The 19,140-nt window shown below is 42.2% G+C and overlaps 3 protein-coding genes across 4 annotated transcripts in view; 2 read left to right on the forward strand and 1 right to left on the reverse strand.

Annotated features, from left to right (window-relative positions):
- Positions 1 to 1,549: 1,549 nt before the first annotated feature.
- On the forward strand, positions 1,550 to 4,924 carry PYURF (PIGY upstream reading frame). The gene is made up of 2 exons (XM_035004529.1): positions 1,550 to 1,851; positions 3,923 to 4,924. Exons 1-2 carry the CDS (start codon positions 1,649 to 1,651, stop codon positions 4,062 to 4,064), a joined length of 345 nt encoding a protein of 114 aa, XP_034860420.1. The 5' UTR covers positions 1,550 to 1,648; the 3' UTR covers positions 4,065 to 4,924.
- PIGY (phosphatidylinositol glycan anchor biosynthesis class Y) lies at positions 3,987 to 4,529 on the forward strand. Its single transcript, XM_035004530.1, has one exon. It carries the CDS (start codon positions 4,158 to 4,160, stop codon positions 4,371 to 4,373), a length of 216 nt encoding a protein of 71 aa, XP_034860421.1. The 5' UTR covers positions 3,987 to 4,157; the 3' UTR covers positions 4,374 to 4,529.
- Positions 4,925 to 11,768: 6,844 nt separating the features above from the next.
- Positions 11,769 to 19,140, reverse strand: part of HERC5 (HECT and RLD domain containing E3 ubiquitin protein ligase 5) — a 44,580-nt gene continuing 37,208 nt past the window's right edge. For both annotated transcript variants that reach the window (XM_035004531.1, XM_035004533.1), the window contains 5 exons: positions 15,126 to 15,192; positions 14,151 to 14,221; positions 13,273 to 13,456; positions 13,096 to 13,198; positions 11,769 to 12,040 (listed from right to left, as the gene is read on the reverse strand). In XM_035004531.1, coding sequence (XP_034860422.1) covers positions 11,835 to 12,040; positions 13,096 to 13,198; positions 13,273 to 13,456; positions 14,151 to 14,221; positions 15,126 to 15,192 — 631 coding nt within the window. In that variant the 3' untranslated portion in view covers positions 11,769 to 11,834. The remainder of the gene's footprint in view (positions 12,041 to 13,095; positions 13,199 to 13,272; positions 13,457 to 14,150; positions 14,222 to 15,125; positions 15,193 to 19,140) is intronic.

Consider the following 19,140-nt stretch of genomic DNA (forward strand, 5'->3'; position numbering starts at 1 on the left):
AAAAATTAATTCCTGCTACTGCCTTGTAGGAAATAATGCGAAAGTAAACATAGGAACTTTACAATAGTCCCTCCTGAGGCTACATCCCTAAAACTGCCTGATGCTGAAGTCTTCTGAGCATTAGTGAACAAAAAGCATCAAATAATATAGCATATTTTTAAAAATAAACTATAAAAATTTCTCCATCTATTTTCACATGGCTGGGTGGAAGAGAAATCTGCAAATATCATCTTGTATCTGTATCTTTGTGTCCCTCACTCCCACCCTTATCTCCCAAGAGCTCAAAGTGTAAGATGATAAAGTCCAGTGAAACAAAAAAGGTTCAAGTCCATGTTCAGCAAAACAAAGGGAAAAAAATTGATGACTAACAAAGAATCTTCTAGCATACCGTACAGAGAAAATAAAAATAACAATAGAGAACATTAATTGAGCATTAATTTGTCCCAAGCACTTTTCTAAATGTTCTTTGCATGCATGATCCCATTTAATTCCCCACAAGGAGGAGATTTCAGGAGGTAAGTGCCATTATCTTACTATACAGGTAAAGAAACTGAGTAGTTAAGTCATTTGCTGGAGTCACACAGCTAGACAACCCTGCACCAGAAACCAAGCTGCCAGGCCCCAGAGCCCATTAAATCTATCACACTGTAACAAAGATCACTTCCTTAGAGCGCCAGAGGCAAACTTGAGGCGAAAAATCCATTAAATGGATTTCCCACTCAACTAATGGACATCTGCCTGATCCCACAGTTACTTAGAGACCTTGCGGTCTGCAAGGTCCTTTATAAACTGGTTGTGCTTTATTACGCAGCTGAACTCACAGTAAGTCCCACAGCGTAAGAATCTGGACGTCGTGGAGCTTAAGAGGCCTGTCGTATTCTTTTCAGGTTCTAAAGTTTTGGGGCTTTTTAAAAGATTTTATTTACTTATTTGAGAGAGAGAGTGAAAGAGAGAAAGAGCACAAGAGGGGGAGCGGGAGAGGGAGAAGCGGACTCCCCGCCGAGCAGGGAGCCCGATGCGGGACTCGATCCCGGGACTCCAGGATCATGACCTGAGCTGAAGGCAGACGCTTAACCAGCTGAGCCACCCAGGCGCCCCAGGTTCTAAAGTTTTAATTTAATAAGAAAAGGGGGGAAAAAGACAAACAAGGTTACAGGAGCTATGGTAAAGATTTACAGAAGACAAATCAATGCTTTTAACATACCCAATGTGACACTGTGGTTGAAACCTCCTTTTGGAGATAACCACGTAGGTGCAAGTTTAACAGTGTGACTTTGAGGTCCGGCCACTGGCTTCCTGGCACCCCTGCGATAAGCCCTGGTGAAAACTCAAAATACCCCAATTTAAGCAGTGGTTTTGTTTGTAATTTGTAAATACGGTGGCACAGTCGCTAGAGTCCTCCGGCGGCAGGCCGCGCCCGTAACTACCGAGCGGTGCCGCGGGAAAAGCAGTCGGGTCAGGAGCGCCCTCGGAACCAAAGCGCTAGCTCCTCCCGGCCCGCGGACGGCGTTGCCGCAGGACCGGGGGCGGCGTTCCCGCAGCACCGGGGGCGGGGTCTGGCCGGCTGTGGGGCTGGCTGCCAGGGGATCGGCTGAGGCGGCCCGGGCTGGCCGAGGTCACCTGCGGTGCGGTTGCGGCCTGCTGGACCATGCTGAGCGGAGCGTGCGGCTGGCTGGCCTCAGCGCTGCGGGGTCCACGCGTGCCGCCGTTCGCGGTCGCCCGTAGGTGCCTTCACGCGTCGGGGTCACAGCGGTCCGCGGACAAGAGCCAGAGGCCCAGGGACCCGCCCCGCGCCTTCGACCCGGCGCTGCTCGAGTTCCTGGTGTGCCCGCTCTCCAAGAAGCCGCTCAGGTGCGACTCGCCGGCTGCGACTTTGCGTTCGCCCCCTCCCTTGGCGGGGCGGGGGGGCGGGTGGGCCGCGTGGCCGCTTACAGCCGCTGGGGAGCCCTTCAGGTCAATCCGGATATTTTCCGCTGCCATTTTCTGGCTCCGGGCCCGGCCAGCTACTACGCACCTCCGACTGCGGCGAGAAGGGCGGGAGGAGACCGGAGGGGAGCCGAGCCCCGGGCCTCCCAAATCAAGCCGCCCACCCGCAGGGATGGGTCGGGGCGTTTACAGGTTCGCCATTGGCTGCGCACTCGTATCGCCAGGGAACTTTTTTTTTTTTGAATGCCGATTCCCGGGCACCACCCCAGGCCGACCCAGTCAGCCGGTCTGGGGGCCGGACTAGAGGAAGGTGTTTTCTTAAAAGGACCCTCAGTGGGGGCGCCTGGATGGCTCAGTTGGTTAAACGACTGCCTTCGGCTCAGGTCATGATCCTGGAGCCCCGGGATCGAGTCCCGCATCGGGCTTCCTGCTCGGCGGGGAGCCTGCTTCTCCCTCTGCTTGTGCTCTCTCTCTCTCTGACAAATAAGTAAATAAAATCTTTAAAAAAAAATTAAAAAAAAAAAAAAGGACCCTCAGTGGTGCTAATGTACCGTCAGGTTTATGAACTGTTGGGAGTCGGGACTGGTCCAAGGCATTCAGATTTTTAAGCCAAGATGACGAAAAATAACTATTCTTGGGCGCCTGGGTGGCTCAGTCGTTAAGCGTCTGCCTTCGGCTCAGGTCATGATCCCAGGGTCCTGGGATCGAGTCCCACGTCAGGCTGCCTGCTCAGCAGGAAGCCTGCTTCTCCCTCTCCCACTCCCCCTGCTTGTGTTCCTGCTCTCGCTCGCTCTGTCAAATAAATAAAATCTTAAAAAAAAAAAAAGAAAAATAACTATTCTTGTGAAAATGTACAGCTGATGCCTGACGATCTTAAACGTTTACGCTGGGTGCTGCCCCTTTTGGCTCTTAGTTCTGGACTAGCTGGGTTTTGTAAAGGCTTCCTTGAGCCAAGAGTCGGGAAAAACAGCTCCGGGAGGGGAAGATAAAACAAGAGGAAATCAGAGAGGGAGACAAACCATAAGGGACTCTTAATCATAGGAAACAAACAGGGTTGCTGGAGGGGACGTGAGTGGGGAGATGGGGTAACTGGGTGATGGGCTTAGTTAACGAGGGCACGTGATGTAATGAGTACTGGGTGTTCTATGCAACTGATACATCACTGAACTCTGCCCCTGAAACTAGTAATATATTATATGTTAATTAATTGAATTTAAATTTTTTTTAAAAAGGCTCTACAGCTCCAGGCTACGGAAACTGAATGTTGACAACACTAGTATTGCAGATTGAATATACTAAACACCAAAATGTTATCAGTGGTTATTTTTGGGTGGTACATTGCTAGTCATTTTTTGTTTTCAATATTTTTGCATTTCTCTTAACTAGATTATTTTCTGTAACGAATACACTATTTTCTTACACCTTGAAATGACCATTTGATCTGCCTTTTAGTTAATTGTGTAACTAGCTCACTGCAGACCTGTTTTCTAAAGTTTCTTCATTTCTGCTATCTCATCTTCCTCATACTTTTGTGTATCTTGATTTTTCAGTGGTTTCCTCCTAATGGTTCAATTGTATTGCTCTATTAAACATGCATTCTAAAGTGAGGAAGTTGAATTTTTCTCTAGTGGCTGTTTCAGTAATAAATTAACTGGGATGGTCTTGAGGTCACCCAGAGTAACGAAGGAATATTTGGATGAAAAGGGGAGATTTTTTTTTCTGACTGGATTTTAAAAATTCATATTAAGGTATAGCTTGAGAATAAAGTGAAAAAGAAAATATGAGAGAAACTGACTAAAATGGGAATTAGAGATTCATTTTCTAAAAGAAATGATTCAATTGGATAATACTGCTTTTAGAATTAGAAGTTTAATTCTGCTTTTTTTGGAATTAACACTCTGTCAAGAATTGGATAAATAGGGGTGTTTATTGAACACCAAGCTCTTCCAAGCATTTTGTTTTCACAATTCATTTTGTTTTCCTTTTCTCCCCTCAGATATGAAGCATCGACAAATGAACTGATTAATGAAGAGTTGGGAATAGCCTATCCAATTATTGATGGGATCCCTAATATGATACCGCAGGCAGCTAGGATGACACATCAAAATAAGAAGCAAGAAGAAATGGAGCAGCACTAGATCATAATTAAAAACAGCAACACACACAACTAAACTTTGTTAATACCACTTACCTTTTTAAAAGTCAGAGTGGCAGGAAATAAGTGGGGGAGAATGTTTCTGTCTCTTCCTACGTTGACTGTACTTATTCCGTTGGTCTCTTTAGCCGGACTGTTCTACTCAGCCTCCGTGGAAGAAAACTTCCCACAGGGCTGCACTAACACAACCAGCCTGTGCTTTTATAGTCTGCTCCTGCCCATTACCATACCAGTTTATGTGTTCTTCCACCTTTGGACTTGGATGGGTATTAAACTCTTCAGGCATAATTAATACAACCAGAGCCAAGAGGATACATATGTTGTGTCTATCTCTGAAAGCTCAACTACATGGAAATACTGGAAACCCACTTAAATTGTAGGAAAGGTGCTTTGCCTTGCTTCTCTCAGAGGTTTAGGACTATGGGAGGCTTAAGCTGCAGAAGTTTCTTTTGTATTTTTTGTTCTGCCCTTGTTTTTTGAAAATTCTAATTTATAACTACTGTATCAGAAGAAACACTTAAGCAATTTCTTGTTGGAAATTAACAGTCCCAACCATCACCTGATGACTTTCTTACCCCATTCATCTAAAAATTAATAATTAAAATTTTTATATGTTTATTTTAAAGTATTTGGCAGAGTTAACATGTTAAGGATGACTAAAATAATTCATTCCAAAGGAGTTATGTTGGAGTAGTTGTAGAGAAACGTATTTGAGCTAGTGTGCTATAAAAAGTACAATAAAAGGGAAATTTCATGTACTTGCAAACATTCTGAGTTTGTAAAATTATCTTCGTTTGTCATCAAATGCTTACATTAGTAATAATAAAACAAGATGACACTTTTCCAGGGGCGCCTGGGTGGCTCAGCTGGTTAAGCGACTGCCTTCGGCTCGGGTCATGATCCTGGAGTCCCGGGATCGAGTCCCGCATCGGGCTCCCTGCTCGGCGGGGAGTCTGCTTCTCCCTCTGACCCTCCTCCCTCTCATGCTCTCTGTCTCTCATTGTCTCTCTCGCAAATAAATAAATAAAATCTTAAAAAAAAAAAAGATTAAAAAAATAAAATAAAATCACTCTGTGGGGGCGCCTGGGTGGCTCAGTCGTTAAATGTCTGCCTTCGGCTCAGGTCATGATCCCAGGGTCCTGGGATCGAGCCCCGCATCGGGCTCCCTGCTCCGCGGGAAGCCTGCTTCTCCCTCTCCCACTCCCCCTGCCTGTGTTCCCTCTCTCGCTATGTCTCTCTCTGTCAAATAAATAAAATCTTTAAAAAAATAAATAAAATCACTCTGTGGTACTCAACACCAAAAAAACAGGACCTGAACATTGTTCCAAGGAAGACCTACAGGTAGCCAACAGACATGATAAGATGCTCAACATCACTTAACATCGAGGGAATGAAAAGCAAAACCACAACGAGATACCACTTTACACCTTTCAGAATGGCTAAAATAGACAAATAAGTGTTGGTAAGGATATATAGAAAAAGGAACCCTTGTGCACTGTTGGTGGGAATGTAGATTGGTGCAGCCACTGTGGGACAGTATAGAGGTTTCTCAAAACATTAAAAATAGAAATACTATATGATCCAGTAATTCCAATGCTGGATATTTACCCAAAGAAAACAAACACTAATTTTAAAAAATATATGCACTCCTATGCTTATTGTAGCGTTATTTACAATACCAAGATACGGAAGCAATCTAAATTGAATGGACGAATAGATGAAGATGTGGCATATATATGAGGCTGGAGGGAAGAGGGCTTGGGAGACAAGTTGATCAAAGTAAAGCCATTTTGGTTTTAGGCTGACCCTTACCCCAAAAGTCAGCAGGTCATAAAGAGAGTCACAAGATCCAAATCCTAGATCACAAGACCCCGTTCTCAATGGCAGTAAAAGCCACATAGGCTGGACATTCTTAAAACTGTTCGCTGTGCTGGTTGAGCATCTGCCTTCGGCTCAGGTCATGATCCCAGGGTCTGGGGATCAAGCCCCACATCAGGCTCCTTGCTCAGCTGGGAGCCTGCCTCTCCCTCTGCCACTCCCCCTGCTTGAGCTCTCTCTGTCAAATAAATAAATAAAATCTTAAAAAAAAAAACTATTCCCTGTGGGTAATCCCACAATCCTAAAACAATGGAAAAACTAATTGCCTAATGTGAATGAGAAGCCCGAAGTTAAAGTGTAAGCCCCTCCCTGTATGGTTAGCTAATTAAAAAAAAAATTATGTCTGCATGGAGCACTGCGTGTTATGCACAAACAATGAATCATGGAACACTACATCTAAAACTAATGATGTGATGTATGGGGATTAACATAACAATAAAAAAATTTAAAAAAAAATTATAGGGGCGCCTGGGTGGCTCAGTCGGTTGAGTGGCCAACTCTTTGATTTTAGCTCAGGTCGTGATCTCAGGGTCCTGGTATCAAGCCCTGCCTTGGGCTTCTCGCTCAGTGGGGAGTCTGCTCGAGGATTCTCTCTCTCCCTCTCCCTCTGCCCCTCCCCCTGCTCTCTTTCTCAAATAAATCCTAAAATAATTTATAAAACCCTTAGAGGCAAAGGAGGATCCTCTTCCTCTCCTGGAAAAGACTGCTACTTTGTCTATGAAGTTGTTCCTTTCTTGTATACTTAATCTTTGTCCCTTTCTCTAGATGGCTTGCTCTTGAATTCTTCCTTGCACAAAGCCAAAAACCCTCTTGGTGAGGAGCCTGAGGCCCTCTTTCTTGGGGCCTTAGCCTGTCCGGCATCACATATACAAAGGAATATTACTCATATGTAAAAAAGAATGAGATCTTGCCATTTTTGACATGGGTGGACCTTGAGGGTATTAATGTGAATATGTCAAATACCGTATGATTTCACTTACATGTGGAATCTAAAAACCAAAAGCAGAAATAGATGCAAATACAGAGAACAAATGAAGGCGGGCGGGGGGGAGGGGCACAAATACAGAGAACAAACCAGAGGGGAGGGTTGCCAGAGGGGAGGGGTAGGGGGAATGGGCAAAAAGGTGAAGGGGAGTGGAAGGTATAGGCTTCCAGTTACAGAATAAGTCACGGGAATAAAAGGTACAGCACAGGGAATATAGTCAATGGTATCATAATAGCATTATATAGTGACAGATGGTAGCTACATTTGTGGTGAGCTTAGCACAATGTAAAATGTTGTCCATCACTGTGTACACCTGAAACCAACGTAACATTGTGTGCCAACTATACTCAAATAAAAAAAATCACCACATGGCAATATACAAATAACCTGGAAGATTACAGAAGTTCCTATCATTTCCTGAAAGGGAGTTACTGCTCCTTTTTCTTTAAAAAAAGATTTATTTATTTTAGAGAGAGAGAGAGAGGGTGAGCAGGGGGAGGGGCAAAGGGAGAGAAGCTCAAGCAGACTACCTGCTGAGTACGAAGTCGGATGCAGGGATGGGGCTCCATCTCACCACCCCGAGATCGTGATGTGAGCCAAAACCAAGAGTGGGACGCTTAACCAACTAAGCCACCCAGGCAGCCCCTAAAGATTTTAGTTTTTTAAGTAATCTATACACACAACATGGGCCTCAAACTCACAACCCTGAGATCAGGAGTCATGCTCCACCAACTGAGCCAGCCAGGTGCCCCTTGTTCTTTTTAATTTACCCTCAGTCTCAATGTGGTCAATGTAAATGAAACGATTTTGCTGATAAAACAAGCACTATAAAAAGTCAATTTCAACTTTTGCAAGCTAAGCATTTTATCGTTTTTGAGGAAACTGTTAAGCATACCCTGGGGGAGTTCATCATTAACACCATCCTTTCACTAATAGAATTTGACAATCACTTATATAGTGCAAACGGTACTAGCTCCAGTTCTAAGCATATTACATGTAATATTTTATAACCTAAGAGGTCAGGTGGGCAATATTGGCACCATTTTACAGATGGGGAAACTGAAGCACAGAGATTGAAGCGATTTTACCCAGGGCAACAGCAATAACCGAACCGAAGCCGAAACTGTCAGCCACCGTGGCTTCAGTCGGCCTTCTTAACCACTATACAGTGCCTCTTTATTTTAAGAAAACTCATCCTTTCTATTTATAAGAAAAGCAGAATTAGGAATCAAAATGCCTGGATTCAAATTCCTGCTCAAGCCTGATGCCTTTCTTCTTGTTTCCTAAAGCACCATATATTTTATCTCTACTTTAGCACTTGAACTTGTACTGTAATTGCCTGTTTTCTGTCTCCTGTCTAGACAGTAAACTGTTCAACATTTTCAATTTGATGCTTAGCACGGATCAGGCACGTACTTCCTGAAAGACTGAAAGCATGGTTCTGACAAGCTTTATAACTTTAGGCAAGTTACTTGTCTCTGAGCTTCATCTCTAGGATTAGAAATCCTTCCCCTGCTTCTTTCACAAAATTATGAGGACAAGCTAAACTTGACACGTGAAAGCCCTTTGTCAAACAACACTAACTGGTGAACAAAACGACCATTCAAAGTCTCTGGAAATTATCCCAAGGGCATACAGCCAAATGAGGAAACATACACGGAAATCTAAAACTCAGTAAGTGCTGCACATTGAAGTCTGTGGCATTTGAACCACCACCCACATCTTTCTTCCTCCTCTCAGCTCAGAGCGATCCACTCGGGGAGGGTGCCACCAAGACCAGGAACTCTTTTCCCTCAACGCCTACTTAAGGGTTATGGCATCTTCCCAGGAGGTGCAGGCCACCAGCAGAGTAAAGGTAATTATGTAACTATAAAAGACAGTGTAAATGCATATTTCCGCTCTACTTAACTCATCTGCAGAGCAATTTGTAGAAAACAGTGTGTATAGACTGTATTTTGGGGTCTCTATCATATTTGCCACTAGAAGCACAAAGGAAGTAGATGGGAGCAAAGCTGAACTGGGAGTAAAGAAATGACACCAGATGGTAACTTGAATTCACAGGAACAAATGAAAAGAACCTGAAAAGGTAAACAAGGTTAATATAACTAATACTACAAATACATCCTTGTTCTCTTCTCTGTTCCTAGAAGAGGCATTAAATTATATAAAGTAATAATTATAACCAAGTATTGTTGAGTCTGTAACATGTAGACATAATATGCATGACAACAGCACAAAAAGGAATAGAACTACCTGGATGTAATGTTTCTGTATTTCACTAGCACTTTTTTTTTTTTTAAAGATTTGAGAGAGAGTGAGAGAGAGCATGTGCACACATGTACAAGCAGAGGAAGGGGCAGAGTGAGAGAGAATTCCTCAAGATTGAGAGAAATCCTCAAGCAGACTCCCCACTGAGCTCGGAAGCCCAACGTGGGGCTCAATCCCAGGATCCTGAGATCATGATCTGAGCCAAAATTAAGAGTCGGATGCTTAACTGACCAAGCCATCCACTAGCACCCCTCACTAGCACTCTTAAGAACAGATCTGCTAAGTCAATTATATTTCAATTAAAAAATACAGTAGCAAAAAAATAAGAGGCTCCTTAAAGCCTCTTAACAAGATTATCTTCCTCAGTGTCATCTGCATCACTGACAAGGATCGCCTCTACCCAGCTTGTGAATAAGAGCCTTCCCTCAGCTTTCAAAGTGAGAGTTTCTCACTCTGAGGGAACAAAAAAAGACCTGCCATGACCTCTCTCCCTCTTTTCTTCCAATCCTGCAGAGCGGGCTAAGGAAGTCTCTCTGAACTTGACTCCGGATCTGGAAGATGAAAATGATGATACCCACTTCCAGACTTGGTGGTTGTTTTAAGGGAGGTAGAAAATATGAAATCATCTAGCACCCTCAAGTAAGATTCTCACTACTGAGCATGGTTGTGGGAAGAAAGGTCTGTCTCCTTTTCCAAGTTTTTTCCCTTACTGAAATGCTCGATCTGGAGGTGACTATCTTCTGCATTGGCCACTAGGTGGCACTTGTGGCTAACTCGTATGAGGAACCACTGCAACTAAGCCCTTGGAAGGAACCAGAATGAGGACTGTACCCAGAAAGATTCCATTTGTGAAATGCTGAGCTAGGAAGCCATATTCCACAAACATTAGCATGGCACCTACTAGGCAGCCATAGTAGATTAAGTGAATCCTGAGAAACAAGAGGAAGAACCCAGAGTCGGAGGCAGAATTGAAACGAGGTGAGGAAGAGTGGGGGGATAGGGGTGGGATGAGAAAGTTCAAACCCAAGCAGAAGAAAATGCATGACTAAAAACATAGGAGAAACTGTGGCCTGTTCAGGAAATTGAGACAGTTACAGATGAGTAGAGTGAAGTACACTATGTATGCAGGGCACTGGTGGGAGAGCAGGCTGGGACTGCACAGGGGGCATGCCTGGAAGGATTTGGGACGTCTGATAACAATGTTAATGAAATATGACTTTACTGCCTGATTTTTTTGATTTGTGCAGCTTTATCACACTGTGGCTCTTCTTCCAAGAAAAAAAGCACATGTAAAGGTTTTGTAGGTTTGGGACCTATCAGTGGCAAGTGCTCATATTTGCACTTTCACAGTAGCCACCAATCACATGTAGATACTTGAAATTTGAGTAGTGTGACTGAGAACTGAATTTTTTTTTAATTCTGTTAATCACCATGAGAACTGAATTTTAAATTTACTTTTAAGATTTTGAGAGATAAGACAGGAGCACGCCTAGGGGGGAGGGGCAGAAGGAGAAGCAAACTCCATGCTGAGTGGGATGCCCAACTCGGGGCTCCATCCCAGGACCCCGAGATTATGACCTGAGCCGAAGTCAGACGCTTAACCCACTGAGCAACCCAGCCACCCCTATTTAACTTTAAATCACCACATATTGGGCAGCACAGCTCCAGACTCATTTTTCCACTGCCAATTAAATTTTTCTCTCTTCAAAGACCAAACCTTATCTATAGCAGAAGTCTACCTTATTGAACAGTGCAGATATGGGGGCTGGGGGGTGGTTTCCAGCCTCACAGAAAGTTCTGCGGGGCGGTGTTGATCTAGATATAAGAACTAGAATTGTCAGGACCTGATTTATTGAATGTGTGGAGTAAAGAGGAGGAAGGGAAGAGGACTGCAGGCTTATGCCTAGAAAAACTGGTGGTACCACTCTAAGCTGTGGAATACAGGAAAAACGATCATTTTCTTCTTAGACATGCTGAGATTAAGGAGCCAAGGCACATGCAGGGAGGCACAGACTAGACGAAAATGGCTGGGGCTGGAATCTACCAGTTCCTGTTGGTCAGACAGAGAGAGATCTGGGCAGGATCACACCAAGACAGAACCAGAGCTATGGAACTGATGGAATGCGTGCAGAGTGAGAACAGAGGACTACACCAGCACTGGAGGTCAGGGGAGTACAAGAAACACAAGCAAAGGAAATGGGAAAGAAGCCAAGAAAAAGAAAGCCACAGTCTACCAGGTTCACAACAGTCTTTAGGAGAAAGTAGTCGACAATTTCAAACGCCACATAGATGATTTAAGACAGAAATGGGCAGTTTCCATTGACATTTTCAACAAGAAAGTCACTTATGACTTTTCTTACAGCAGTAGGAGAAGCACCACTTCAGCCAAGACATTTATCAGAGAAAAATAAAATTCAGTCTTCTTTAATGCACTGTGTTTTGGGGTCACCTTGTTTTAACAGCCCAATCTAGATCGTTATCAAAACATCTCACACGCAAAAAACACCATTCTGAAAGAGCGGGTAAACACAATTAAGAGTCAGCAGGACTTTTACATTAATTTTTGAGTTAATTTTATTTCTGAAAATATTTCCGAAAAGGGGTAAAGAACGTGAGGCCAGGTCAGCCAAATCCTCTGCTGTTGTTGATGGCTACTTGAAGTGCTTCTTCTACCCTTTCCATTGTAGAATATTTGGGAAGGTAGAGAACACTGATACATGTCTGTGCTCTTATGGGATCTTTTTCATTCACATTTTCAGGACAGCAAAATGTTATTTTCATGTTCTTTAAACCTTTTACTTGAATTCTGTCAGTTCCTGTAAGAAACACTAAAAAGAAGAATAAAATTGAGTGATCTGCTTCCCAGAGACCAAGACTTACAGAGGGAAAAAAAATTGTTTATTCAAAAACCTTTACTGAGGGCCCACGTGCAGAGTCCCACATTAGACTGCATCGGGGACACATTTCCCTCAAGCTACTTACAGTATGGTTGGAAATACTATATTCTTGTGCAGAAAAAGACAAATAGCAAGGGAAAAAACAAAAGGGTGTGAGACAGGCAGATAAGGCGCCACGGAATTAAGTGCTTCCTGAGTGAAAATGCTGTGTGTGGTTCACAGCAGGGAGAGAGAATCAAGGCTGGGATGACCAGGGAGACTTCCGAGAGCTCAGAATTAAGCTGGACCTTTAAGAAGAGGAAGGTTTGGAGTGGCAACAAGGAGGTGGGTGAGGATTCGAGGCAGGACAAGGAGCTTCAGAGAAAGCCTGGAGGTGGGAGGGCACAAGGTGAGCTCAGGAATGCAGAGATGATGGAACTGTTTAGCTGAAATGATTTCCTGTAAAGCAAAGATTGGAAAGTCAGTTTGGGCTTCTGGAGAAGCCTGAGTATCTTCCAACATATGTGTTATCCACAACAAAGAACAAGAAGGTAAATGTTTCTCAAAAATAAGTATGGAAGTTTTGCAAGAAAATGAGAAAGTCATTACGCAAAACTGCAGGCAAACAACCAAGTAAACATGAAATTGAGATCAAAATGTGGAAGAGCAGGTGTAAAGGATTGGAGACAATGACATTGTAAAATATGGCTAATCCCACAGTGCCTGAACAACTAACTGAGTCACAGATACAGAAAGCAGGTTAACTATCTCAGTTGGATGGACAACCGAGGGGACATGTGAAGGCAACAAGCAGGGCTGAAATCACAGGAAAGAAGACCTATATTAACATTTATTTTCTATGTCCGCACAGCCTGGCACAGAGAACATCCAAACGGACTCGGAGTGGCTCTTACACTAGATCGGTGGCAAATGGTGCCTATAACAAGGTTTTCTTATCCCATAAAAAAGACCTAAGATTATAGATCTACTCCTGATAGAATACCTACCAAGGAACTTTTTCTTTTCCTCCAAAGTCAATTTGTGTAAGGCCTTCCAAAACATCACTATGGTGGGATGTGAATTATCATATCCTTCTTCATAATGTGCATTCTAGAGAAAAAAAAAAAGTATTCAGAAAATAGAAAAGAAATTCAAATTCAAACTTCTAGGCCTTTACAATATACCTTCTCAAATGTCTCCCAGTCATAATCTGTATTTCCAATAATCACATCCTTTAGTTCTTCTGGATGGAAAAATTCAATAATATCCTTGTCACACACTCTGTAAAATCCTCTTTGGAATTCTTCATAAAGTGCCTTCACAGAGATGTTGAAGATGTAATTGACACACTTAGAAATATAGTCTCTCCTTTAAGGAAACAAAAAATGATTTCAGCTTACTGCAGTACCCGGAAGGAAACTTGGCAGGGGGCCGGGGAAGGTGGGCAGAAGGCCAAAAATAAAATGAGAACTAGAACACCTAACAATTCAGTACTTCCCGTGTGCATATGGCTATTTTTCATATATTACCTAATTTAATCTTCCATACAGGTAAGTAAAGAAGCAGATAAATCTTAAAGGTGTGGTATGAAAAGAAAAAGTAAAACAGGGTAAGGGAATAAAGAGAGAAGTTGGTGGTATAAACCTAGCCCGGAGGATAAGGGAAAGCCTGTCTGCGAAAGCTATTTCCTTCCCTACCAGATTATAAGCTCTAGGAGACATACACATGCACACAATATACACCAACTCTCTGCCTTATTAAAAAATGATTAATTGGGGTGCCTGGGTGGCTCAGTTGGTTAAGCAACTGCCTTCGGCTCAGGTCATGATCCTGGAGTCCTGGGATCGAGTCCCGCATCGGGCTCCCTGCTCAGCGGGGAGTCTGCTTCTCCCTCTGACCCTCCCCCCTCTCATGCTCTCTCTCTCATTCTCTCTCTCAAATAAATAAATAAATAAACAATCTTTAAAAAAAATGATTAATTGGTAAGAACTGTAAGACATTTTTAGAGCCCAGTGAAATAAACTGTATAAACAAAACAAATAGTTCACTTCTCTGCACCTACTTGTTAGTCTGGTCAACAATGATGCAACTTCCATTAGGAATTAAGTCTGTATCATTTTTGTCCCAATGCACCTGTAACCACAAATAAACTCAGATAGTATCTCCAAAATAATCCCAAATAATCTATTATTAACAAAAACACTTTGAAGCATAGCTTTTTTCCTCAAGATTTTATAAAGTAAACATTTTAGTCATAAAAACAAGGAACGTGCATATAAAAAACTACCATCTTATCATGAAAAATGAAAAATCAATTTTTGTAAAACTTGAATTATCATACTGAAAAAAAAATTGGCAAATTGTCACATTTCAGTAGTCACTTTATACAGTAAAGACCTAGTATAGTAGATTTGCAAAATGCTCATAAATTCTTCGCAGCCTGGTATTCAAGCCCCTTCGCAGTATGACTTTACAATAGCTACTGGCCCCTACCCCCCGCCCTCCATCAAGAGGAGGAATCCAGTTCTTCAGCCCTTGAATCTGGCTGTGGCCATGTGAGGCACTCTGGCCAATGGGATCTGCCAGAAGTAAAAGCTTAAAAAGGAGCTTGTATGCTGAGGCTTGCCATCTCTCTTCCCACTCTTTGTAATCCTGAGACCATTCTATAAAGACACCTCAACTAGCTTATTGGAGCATAAGAGATCCCTGGAACACAAAAGCTGTTCCAGCCCACATTCTATAAACCAGCCAACAACTGGGTACATGAGTGAGGCCAGTATAAACCATCCAGCCCAGCCAAGTTGACCCAGTCCAGAAACTCAATTCATTGTGTTTGTTTTAAGCCACTAAATTTAAGTGTTGTTTGTTACATAGTAAAATCTAACTGATATGCCCAGCTCATAAAAAATGAGGAAAAAAACCTTTTGCACTAATTCAGAAGTTTGTCCTTTTATTAAAGAGTGACATGTCTAGATAAATATGTAAAGGATTAATCAGATTAAAACTGATCTGTAATCTGGTTCTTATCGTTACTCACATTAAAATAGATATAAAAGACTTCTCCAAAGTCATCACCTTCATCATCCAGAAGAGTTTGCAAACTCCTAAAGAACAAATAATTTTATTTTTTAGAAGTCGATAATAATGATCACTAGATATACCACCTAAAATATATCATCTAAGGGGCGCCTGGGTGGCTCAGATGGTTAAGTGTCTGTCTTCGGCTCAGGTCATGATCCCAGCGTCCTGGGATTGAGCACCACATCGGGCTCCTGGCTCAGTGGGAAGCCTGATTCTCCCCCCTCTCCCTCTGTATCTCTATGTCTCAAATGAATAAATAAAATCTTTAAAAAAATAAAATAAACCATCTAAAATCAAATGCATGACTATTCTGAAGGTGGGAGGTCAGATCATTAGTTAACAATGCCCATTTCTCTGTGTACTGATAGCCAGACCTCAACTACAAGCATGAAGTTTATGAATATTTGCAATTCTGCAAGCTCTCTTCCCTTCATCCTACCTTCCTTTACCCAGTGATTATAGGTTTCTACAGAAAATGACTGATAACGTATTTAACTGATACTGAAACTCATTCAAATTGGTGTTACCTTTATTTAAGCTTTGGAACTGTACCTACAGAACAAATAATCTCCTTTTAAATATCAGGTATCACTTAGGAAATCTGAGGAATGAGAAGGTCAAAGGACCTTCTCTGTATCTACTGTCCCAATATCATCAAGCTTAAGACAGATGTGAAATTCAACTACCTTAACTGCTTCAAGGCATCTGTGAGAATATAGGTTATATCAGCACGGACAGCAGCCAGTCTTCTTACATCTCCATCCTCTGTTGTCCTATGGTACTTCATTTATATTTTTAAAGTCCTATGTCTCATTCATTGTATTTGCTCATCTCTCATGTATTCATTCAACAAACATCTATCAAGCACCCAATGTGGCAGGCATTCAGGGATGTAAAGTTAAGACATCACTGCCAATAAACCCTGAGACCCGTAGGTAAGATACGCTGATGGAAGCCTCACCTACATTATAGTGAGCTATGTGCAGACAGTCTCTAAGGGTACAATACAGCCTTGGCTAACTCTTTCTGAAGGGATGTGTTACTGGGGAAGCTCTGGAAGAAGGCGGAATCCAAGCTGACTATTCCGTCCACTGGATTTTTTATTACACAACTGTGATAAACAGACCATATTGTATTCATTGTAGGTTTTGGGTGGGTGGGCGGTGAGGAGAGGGAGAGTGATGAGAACTCAGCTGACAAAACTGCATTCATGATAATACTTGGTTCATGATACTCTTGTCATTATTTGTCCATGTATGGCTTATGTGCTTATTTATGGCTGTTTTTATGAGGAAAACTTAGGAACCTGCCTCTTCAAACATTGCTTATATCTTATGCCCACCTGTATGGATACCTCCCCTATCCCATTTTTCTACCACCCCCAAAATATGTCACAAATACCAGTTTGAGGGGTGTTGTTTCCCTTTTGTTAAGGTATCGCATGAAGAACAGATAAATTCTTTAATCTTATTGCAGTTAGACTTATCAGTCTTTCCTTTAATGTTGGTACTTTTTAGGTCTTGCTTAAGATTGCAAAGGTTAGACAGATATTTGTCCATATTTTCAACATTTTTGCTTTAAGACCTTCATCCACATGAAGTTGATTTTTGTATATGGCATGAGCTATCAGCATTCATTTTTTTCCCATACGCATGAACTGACAGTCCTCCTGTTCCCATTAATCCAGTACGCTACCTCCAACAAGGTCCATAGGTGCCTGGATCAGTGTTGGAACTCTCACTTTTCTTCCATTGAAAACCTGCCCCCATACTGTACTGTCCTCAATACAGCTTTCTAAAAATTCTGAAGACCTAAAAACGTGAGGAACACTGATACAGATACAATAATCTTTACATTTACTAAGTTGATGTGTATTAAGTCTTCCGAGGCATAAGCATTATTTAGGTAATTTTCATTGTTTTAGTAAAAAACAATAAATTTATCTCCTCCTCTGCAAATCTTGTGCTTTTGATTTTTTCCTTATCTTATTAGTATAATTAGCAATAATGATTAATAGTTGGAAGCTGAAACCAGACTGTGTTCAATTCATGGTTCTGTCACTATGGGGTCTGAGACAAGTTACCAAAACTGTTTCCTCACCTGTGAAGAAATGGGGATAATAATAGGATCAGGGTGCCTGGGTGGCTCAGTCCGTTAAGCATCTGACTCTTGATTTCAGCTCAGGTCATGATCTCAGGGTCATGAGATCGAGCCCTGCAGGAGCCTGTTTGAGATTCTCCCTCTCCCTCTGCTGCCCACCCCCACTGGCCTGCTCAAGCTCTCAAAAAAAAAAAAAAAAAAATCATACTACTGTTCTCATTCTTTTAAAAATCTACATAGGATTTCACTGCATAAATATACCAAAAATAAATAATTCCCTTATTAAAGAACATTTAAGTACTGCACACATTATGCACTACGTAATATAATATACATTAGTATGGAAAAATCCTTGCATGGTTGTGTTATTTCTGAAACTAAACGTCTAGAGGCAGAACTGCTAGGCCAAAGGGGCAAATACATTTTTGATTCAGGTAAATACTATCACACTGTTCTCTGAAAAGGAATCACCAATTCGTATGTCCACTACCAACCCCTGAAATTAGAGCACACCTCTTCCCAAACTCTGGTGGACACTAAAGAGCATCAGTATTTCCAACCACTGTCAATTTGAAGCTCAGATTAGCCTCTGCATTCCGTGAGGACTGGGCAGGTGAAGCCATTCTGTTACTTCTCTTTTTTTTTTTTAAAGATTTTATTTATTTGACAGAGAGAGAGCGAGCGAGAGAGGGAACACAGGCAGGGGGAGTGGGAGAAGGAGAAGCAGGCTTCCCGCCGAGCAGGGAGCCCGATGCGGGGCTCAATCCCAGGACCCTGGGATCATGACCTGAGCTGAAGGCAGACGCTTAACGACTGAGCCACCCAGGTGCCCCCATTCTGTTACTTCTTTTGTGGCTTTCCTTCCTGTATACTTTGTCAATTTTTCTTATGGATGTGTAGGAACACCTTACACAGCAGGAATATCACCCCTTTCTATTCCAATATTTTTTGTGAGGTGGTGGCTTTGGCTTTTTAACTTAGAAATGAGTTTTCACTGTAAAGGTGAGGATATGAAACGAGATTTAAAATAAACATCACGGGGCGCCTGGGTGGCTCAGTTGTTAAGCAACTGCCTTCGGCTCAGGTCATGGTCCCAGGGTCCTGGGATCGAGTCCCATATCGGGCTCTCTCCTCTGTGGGAAGCCTGCTTCTCTCTCTCCCACTCCCCCTTGCTTGTGTTCCCTCTCTCACTGTGTCTCTCTCTGTCAAATAAATAAATAAAATCTTTAAAAAATAAATAAATAAATAAATAAATAAATAAACATCACTTGCAGATTTCACCCCAGGGTATAACTAGTGCTCTCCCCATGACTGTTTCTACACAAATAAAGTTCAAAGATTAATGCCAGCATTAAGGACCAATCATAAGGAAAATCAACTTTTCTTACTCAACTTCTCTTATTATTCAACAATTCTTCCCAAAATTATACTTGACTTAAAGTACCTAGAATGTTGCTGTTGAACATGAAAATACTGTTGGGGGGGATGTGTTTAATTATTTACAGGCATACCTCGGAGTTACTGCAGGTTTGGTTCCAGGCACTGCAGTAAAGCAATTATCCCAGAAGAGGCAAGTCAAAAGAATTACTTGGTTTCCCAGTGCATATAAAAAAGTTATGTTCACACCATACTGTAGTAAGTGTGCAACAGCATTATGTCTAAAAAAATGTGCACACCTATAATTTAAAAATACTTTAATGCTCACCATCCTCTGAGCTCGCAGCAAGTTGTAATCACTGATCACAGATCGCCATAACAAATAGAAGAGTAATGGGAAAATTTGGAATACTGTGAGAATTACCAAAATGTGACACAGAGACACAAAGTGTGTTGGAAAGATGGCTTGCTTGACACAGGGTTGCCACAACCTT

This window comes from Mirounga leonina, unplaced genomic scaffold (assembly GCF_011800145.1).
Source record: "Mirounga leonina isolate KUSES-001 unplaced genomic scaffold, KU_Mleo_1.0 Mir_129, whole genome shotgun sequence".
Classification (NCBI taxonomy): domain Eukaryota; kingdom Metazoa; phylum Chordata; class Mammalia; order Carnivora; family Phocidae; genus Mirounga; species Mirounga leonina.